The 7,814-nt window shown below is 37.7% G+C and overlaps 1 protein-coding gene across 2 annotated transcripts; it reads left to right on the forward strand.

The window, feature by feature from the left end:
* The first annotated feature begins 2,003 nt into the window (after window positions 1-2,003).
* LOC103704497 (protein ANTAGONIST OF LIKE HETEROCHROMATIN PROTEIN 1) lies at window positions 2,004-5,661 on the forward strand. 2 transcript variants are annotated; one of them, XR_603622.4, is made up of 3 exons: window positions 2,004-2,247; window positions 4,150-5,307; window positions 5,443-5,661. XR_603622.4 is itself a non-coding variant. In XM_008787814.3 (2 exons), the coding sequence occupies exons 1-2, from the start codon at window positions 2,106-2,108 to the stop codon at window positions 5,199-5,201; spliced, it is 1,194 nt and encodes a 397-aa protein (XP_008786036.1). In that variant the 5' UTR covers window positions 2,004-2,105; the 3' UTR covers window positions 5,202-5,601. The 2 variants fall into 2 exon arrangements, 1 of the variants encoding a protein (XP_008786036.1); XM_008787814.3 differs by having other exon boundaries at window positions 4,150-5,601.
* Window positions 5,662-7,814: the final 2,153 nt, after the last annotated feature.

The following is a 7,814-nucleotide window of genomic DNA, read 5'->3' on the forward strand; positions in this document are numbered from 1 at the left end:
ATTTCTAGCTAGATCCTAAATTAAACTTTTCAACATACCTATTTTGGTTGGCGAAGTTACACGATCTACAATTACATCATTTGATTCATATAAATTTTATCATACTTTCAACATCATCTCATATATAGATTTAGCAACATTTTGATAATGTATCCATAATAGATATGTTGGACTAGAATTCTATGGATAGGCCCAAAATCAGCCAAATAAGATAGAATTATGTTTTAGCTACAACTAAATTGGATATTTCCAAAATCCAGCCCAACCTTGGATCCAATATGACCTAGCTCAGACTTATGATTAATTAACTATGGATTATAAAATGGATTAAAGACTTATTAGCGACCCAATGATTTTGAAATGTGGATACAACAGAATAAATCATACATTAGTCAAGACATGTGGCAGGTTGGGGCCTAGTCAGACACAACAAGATCCAAAGATAAGACCTAAGCAATTTTGAGATTAGAAAATATAATCAAATTTTATTGGCCAAATTAGTTGAACCAATTACATAACAACTATCCTCCTGCTCTACTAGTGTTACTCAGCATAAAATATTATGCTACCAAACCTAGTCCAATATTGGCTCTCATCATTGGATAATTTCCTTTTTGCACTAATATTGATTTCTAACATCATTTGCTCCAAGGGCCCCTCAAATAACATATTAAAAAATACCCAACCAAAAAAGATCATCTTAAATAAGTTCATTTTTCTTCTAAACTCCAAAGTTATTAAACCAAATAATAACAATAGCAACATCAACAATAATAATGACAATACTTGCATCTAGTTTTAGTAATAAGAACAATGACATCAACAATAATGAGGAAAAAGAAGCATTTGTTATGATATTAATGCTTTAGGTATTTATCATCAACATATCTTCGACTTTATGCTGAATAGATTAAAAAAAGAATCTTTGATTATTGGATACTAGGACATAAATGTGATTCTAATGATTGCTCATCCCATCAGGAACATATGCTTGATCTCTCTAAATATGCTATTGATTGGGTTTAACCCTGCCAAGATTGTTAAATAGGTTTGGGCTACCAAAAAGTCATGCTTGATCTCTCTATCGTACTTGATATCTCCAAAACCGTCGAATGTCAGATTGTTCATTGGATTTGGCCAAGCTGGAACATCATACTTGACCCTACCAACATCTCCAAAACTAAATAAGGAGGTGTCAAACTAGAAAAAGAAAGATTCTGGTGCTCCTTTAAAATCTGAGCTTGGCTTGATCTTGATTCAGGCTTAAATTTCTAGACCAATCCATCATGTTACAAACCTCATTCGAGCTGAGTTGGGTGAGCTAGGCTGATTTTGCTCATGTTTAGATGACGGGTTTCATGACAACAAAAGTTAAACACTCCAAAATTGTCAAGTTGACAAAAGTTTTAAAGTAAAAATGCCCATCTTGATTTATATGTATCCCCATGGATCTCCATAGATTATTATGATTTTAGATTAGAGGGTGCAATTTATTTACCAATTAGTAAATCAAACTACTGACGTATATTGTATTAACTCATCATTAAAATTTAGACCCCACTTGTTTTATTATTTATTATTTCACGCGGTCAAGAATGCAATATCTTTCTACTTAAATAACAATTCTATTAAGAAAATCTTGCTTACACCCTCAACCTCCTATTAGGAAGTAGGTGAGCCGGCTCGAGCCCAATACCATACCGCTAAGATTCGGCTCATTACATAAGCAAGCTCCTCAATGCGAAGCTTTAGTCAAGCCGGATAAGTGTTTGAGTCTCCACTCATTTAAAAGCCAAGCTTTGAAATTTATTCAAGCACACACTAAGCTGCCATCAAGATGAGCCTTTTGAAAAACTTTGAATCATTTGCAGCCCTAGGGCTCTCATTTCTGTTTCAGACCCGAATCCGATATATGCACCCAGCCGGATTCGGATGCTGTTCCTCGTACCGGGCTGGAGCCTTTGCCACCCTCCTATTACTCTCCCGAAGAGAGTTTCCAAACCATGCAACGAATAATTAGTAAAGAGTAAAAAGAGGGAAGCGCCCAAAAAATCGTCCGAGCGAGAGAGAGAGGAGACTGGGAGGAGGGGAAGTCCCTCTGCTCGATGGCTCCGCCGAAGAAATCGAAGAAAACCAAACGGAAAGCAAAATTCGGCGACAAAAGCAGCACGGACCCCAAACCGGCAGAACCCAAGGCGTTGGAAATCGATTGGTGGTACAGCTTCTGGCAGAAGAATTGCAATTCTGGTAGGTGATTTAATCCATCATTCTTTGTTTCTAGTTATTTATTTTAAGCTTAGAAAATGCTAATTGGAATTCGATTTTAGGTAGTGTTGCTGGTGGTTTCGCCTAATTCGTGCTAAATGTGTGTTTTTTATTGGATTTTAAGTATGATTTCTTTTTGAAGAAACCCAAAAAGGAATTTTTGATAGCTTAATATGATTCGTAGCTATCTCAGTAGAATTATTTGACAAGAAGATTTTGATTTTTCTTTTTCCCCCTTTTTATTGTTGGCTTTAGTATAAGATTTGCTTCCCGATCAAATAACCTAAAATGCTCTTAATTTTCTTGGTATTGCTTTCTCGATTTCCCTTTCCAATGGCTTTTTTCTGCGCCAAGATTTCTGATAGCCAATGCGTTGTGACATAGAATCCCAGTCTGGACTTGGATGCTACCTACGCTCCTTAGTAGTTTCTTTCGACAACCTTGATGACAATATAAAACATAATGGAAAATTTCTTGTAGCTTTCGATTTGGTACTCTCTAACATTATCTCATCGTCTATGAATGACGAATCTTAATGGAGACTCAGTACGTGGATAAATTTAAGGAATAATATAAATATCTTATGTTACTTAATTTGACAACTGCAAAGAGGATTTGAATTTTTTTTCTCTGCATTTAAGATTTTTATATAGTGTATCAAATCAAATTGGGTGGTCCTATTTTATCCATGTTGTGGATTAGTCCATATGTTCTTGGATCGGTGTTTCCAAGAGATGCTCTTGGATTGACGAAGTCAAATTTCATCTGAGATGAACAAAATATGTTATCAGTTATGGGTGGCATATTTATGCGTTGGTTAGTTTGCAAGTTGGTACACAGTTTTCTAGATCATTACAGCACCGGTTGCTTACTTCTGATCTTGTACTTGGTAGAAAGAGCTTCTGTAAGAGAACAAAATGCAGGTATATGAAACATCAAAAAGGAATGACAAGGTTTAAACACCTGCGGAGACCAAAGTAAGAGGGAAAGGAAGCAGATAGAAAAGGAAATGATATATCAATCAATCCGAAATAACAAGTAAAAAGAAAGCAACCCATACAAAAGTCAACAGCAAATGAAAACTCTCATGACAAGATGAGGACCAACCTAAATGCAGAAGCTGGAACCAAGGAAACTAAACATAGTTGTCTCCAGGAAATCTCCTTCTAGCTCCAATACAAATTATCAAATAAGTTGCCTTGGATCTTCCATATTGATCATGTGAAATAAAGGATTCCTGAAATAGTTGCAACCAATTAAACTCAAACATTATTGTTCACTTATGAAAAACAAGCAATGAAATTATACCTTCGAATAAATGACCAAGTGAAGCAGTTGACAGAAATAATAAGTGTGCTTGAGGGATTAGAATAACTGCGGGAGTTTCCACTAAACTTGTTATGTTATTAAAAGATAGACAGTGTTCATTGTCCAGATTGCTGTGTAAGTTAAAAAGGCAGATAGAACCTTATGCTTCAGACAACTTGCCTATCCCAGATGTTGCAGGGTGGAGGAGATGTTGAAAATGGACTCCTTGTGCACTACCGAATACATAACTTTTTTTATCTCATATGTGTAAAGAAAATAATAACTGAAGATCAAAACTAAAATGAACATTTTTGTTGAAACCAAACTTCGGAATGTTTTTTTCTAAGCAAATATCGTTTTAACGACTACATGGCTTGTCTATGTTAACAGAAAGGGGCATTCTTTTAATTCTCTCTTTTATGTATAATATACATATTTACTGCTTTTCTTGAATTTGATTCTTAAGTAGAAAGTTGAAGTTGAATATCTTACTAGACTAGTTAGGTTATTTGCTATGAACAGCTTCCTTTGTTTTGATGCAATGGATCCAGAAGAAACTGATCATCTGACATGCAGGGCCAGCTGTTCCAACTGATGAAGATGAGGCATTCAAATATTTTTTCAGGGTGTCAAAGAAGACCTTCGAGTACATCTGTTCGCTAGTGAGGCAGGATCTAGTGTCAAGGCCTCCTTCAGGTCTCATAAACATTGAAGGCAGGCTTCTCAGTGTTGAGAAGCAAGTTGCCATTGCCCTGAGAAGGTTAGCATCTGGCGAGTCCCAAGTATCAGTTGGGGCTGCATTTGGTGTTGGGCAATCAACAGTTTCTCAGGTGACCTGGAGATTTATTGAGTCAATGGAAGAGCGAGCACGACACCATATCAAATGGCCTGACCCAGACAGAATGGAGCAAATCAAAAACCAGTTTGAGACAACCTATGGTCTACCTAATTGCTGTGGAGCAATTGATGCAACGCATATCATCATGACGCTGCCAGCAGTGGAGTCATCAGATGATTGGTGTGACCATGAGAGAAACTATAGCATGTTCTTACAAGGTATAGTAGACCATGAAATGAGGTTCATTGACATAGTGACTGGTTGGCCTGGAGGCATGACTGTTTCCCGCCTACTGAAGTGTTCGGGCTTTTTCAAACACTGCGAGAGTGGGAAGCGTTTGAATGGGCCAGTTAGAATGTCTGCAGAAAAAACAGAGATCAGAGAATTCATAGTGGGAGATGCAGCCTATCCTCTTCTTTCGTGGCTCATGACTCCATACGATGGTAAAGGCATATCAGCTTCAATGGCTGCCTTCAATGCGAAACACAATGAAGTAAGGTTGCTAGCAGGGAGGGCCTTGTCACAACTAAAGGGTGTCTGGAGGATCCTACACAAAGTCATGTGGAGACCAGATAAGCACAAGCTGCCAAGCATCATCCTCGTCTGCTGTCTACTTCACAACATAATTATTGATAACGGGGATGAACTGCATGCCAATGTTGCCCTATCGGATCACCATGATGCTGGTTACAAAGAACAAAGCTGTCAGCAAGTGGATCCTGACGGCAAGGCTATGAGAGAGACCCTGGCCGGACATCTGCACTGTTATGAGGCATCTCATTTGAGTTGAGAAAAATTGAATGGTGATGTAGTGGATTGAATGCCTGCTTACAGATGTATTTTTGTTGCATCTGACAGCTTAAGCACCTGGAAAATGGAACTTGGTGGCCGTTGAAGTATTTATCTATTTCCTTGATGCTTAATGTTCAACAGAATGAGATTCTATTTTTCTGCTTAATTCCTACTTTTAGCCTTATGTTACTTCTAGCAGGCTGTGTACAAAATGACAGGCCCCTGTTCTCTCTTCGCAGGGACTGATGATCTAGGAGGGACTGCTTTTTCGCTTTGTTCGCAGAATGCTCAACATGATCTTAGATCTCTGCTCTTGCCACCATTGGCAGATTGTGTTATTGGTTGCACAATTTGGTCTTTACAAAATTTTGAAGATTCAATATATAACTGGTTTCGTATCTGTTGCCTATGTGTTAATCAGCAAAGTCCTATCCAAACCTCGTTTCAGCTTGATCATAGTACCTTTTTGCCCTTTTTGTGTGTCAAGTACATGTTATCCAGCAACTTTCTCTGCTTCAAACCTTAACGGCTGCATCATCTATTTTGGCCAACTTTGGAGAGTCCTTTTTTATAATTCATTCTATTTTAGACACTTTGCTCTATAAAACATTTGAGATTTCTGTCACCTTCATTACCTACATATTACCTCGCTGACCAGCCTTAGTTAGGTGTTGGAATTAACCAGGGATGGACAAGTTACCACTATTGAGTCTTGTCACCTTCATGGGGCTTGCAATGTTCCAACGCGATCAGTACTACCGTTTCAGCTACCTGATCAAAGTATGAAAGCTAGAATTGCGTCTAGGATATCCCAGCTATATATTTAGTTTCTGCCGCATGGATATAAAAATAATAATTAAAAAAAACAGCTTACACAAGACTTTGGGTTCACTTTGGCCTCCACCAGTTAGCCAGTGGAATAGTAAGCATTTCAGAGACTTGGTCCTCCATGTCATGCGCATGAATGCATCTAATCAAGATTTGCCATTCCTCAAGGAAGCTACTAACTATTTCTATGTTGAAACATTTGATGGCAGCCAACAGCGGACCGGATGGTTCCCCGACTTTGCCGCCGGTGTCGGTGCAGAACGTCCAAAGTTCATATCAAAGATGCAGACATTCCATAACCAAACTATAGAGAAATATATTGAACCTCCTTTATATTACTGGTAGCAGAGTATGGTGGTTTGTACTGAAGTACTTCCATCAGCCAAGCTATCGTGCACTTTCGGTTCTGATTGGAGAGTTCTAAATGGATGCAGGTGGTGGATCGAAGAATGTTCCAACAACAGGCACAGATTCTTCAGATGGGGCTACTGTCAAAATCCAAGTTTGGATCATTTTCTCCCTTGTGTTTTTTTTGTGGCCTATTTTTCCCCATCTCAAATCACTTTGAGTAGGATCTGTTACTCTCCATACTAGGAGGCTCTTCTCCCATAGATTATGAGCATCAGTTGTGCATCATATATGGTTGATTCACTAATTCTTTGGTTCTCTTTTTGTGATTGATGTGAGACCCTTTTGAGGCCATTTGAGTATGTACTACATGATAAAGAGAGATAATTCTATATCCACTCTCTTTTATCGGCATCACCATCGCTTGTTTAAAACATCAAGAAGGGGGATTAAGGTAAATGAACCATCTTTCACCATCTACTCAGGTCAAATTATTGACCTAAATTCATCAACCAGCAGAAAATCCTCTTCAATTGATTTTTCAGACTTTCCAATGGAGGATGAAAAGGTGACATGTAATCTAGGTTATTGTCTCCTCTACTTAGTTAAGCGAAGCATGTTCGGAAGACATGTATTAGCAGGATAATCAAACAAATACATGTTGACCATGACTGCCATATATGGCTGAAGTGCGATGAAATAATTCTGTTTGCTATCTTTCACTCATCTGGCAAGAAGGTTTACTTTGTGCCTTGTATATACGTAAGAATCACGAATCAGTTGCAACTCTTGCATGAAAACTAAGACTTAAAATGTAAACCAATAGAAAATGATAATCAAAGATCCAAGACATGGCATCAATTAACTAGCAAGGATATTTTAAAACCAGTCAGATAATTTCACCTTTAGATAGAAAAGAATGACTTTAGCATGACTGACAAAACCAACATAATTTGAAAGTGTACAAGGCCATATTAGAGCTTGGTGCAGGCACTAATGACAGACTGATGCAAGGTCTGCCATACCGTACTGAAAGAAAACCGGTACGAAACACTCCTTCAAGTCAATGCTTGGCACAAAGGTGTACCGTACTGTACTGATAAGATACGGTATCTGATACTAAGATTGCAGACCATGGACTAACCAACAATATGACAAACTGATGGCCAACAGAATGAATAAAAGAGTTCATTTTTCTAATTTAATAGCAATGTTTACAGAAATAATTTATGATTTTATAATATTCATTTTAAAATGTCGTAATAGTTAATACTGGATGATAAGCATCAACCATTCCATTAACTTAAATCTATGATACTAGGAACTACCACATGTTACTGGTTTCACATCACAGAATTATAGGGAATTCATATCTATCTCAGCTTCACTGACGCAAAAATAGGTTTAGTGGTTCAATATTTTAGGGTAACTCTGG

This window comes from Phoenix dactylifera, unplaced genomic scaffold (assembly GCF_009389715.1).
Source record: "Phoenix dactylifera cultivar Barhee BC4 unplaced genomic scaffold, palm_55x_up_171113_PBpolish2nd_filt_p 000007F, whole genome shotgun sequence".
NCBI classification, from domain to species: domain Eukaryota; kingdom Viridiplantae; phylum Streptophyta; class Magnoliopsida; order Arecales; family Arecaceae; genus Phoenix; species Phoenix dactylifera.

Bases quoted from the DNA above. Each gene is read 5' to 3' on its own strand.
- LOC103704497 (XM_008787814.3), top strand. From the start codon at position 2,106: ATGGCTCCGCCGAAGAAATCGAAGAAAACCAAACGGAAAGCAAAATTC. The intron at 2,248-4,149 runs GTAGGTGATTTA...TCTGACATGCAG, and splicing joins GCAGAAGAATTGCAATTCTG to GGCCAGCTGTTCCAACTGAT.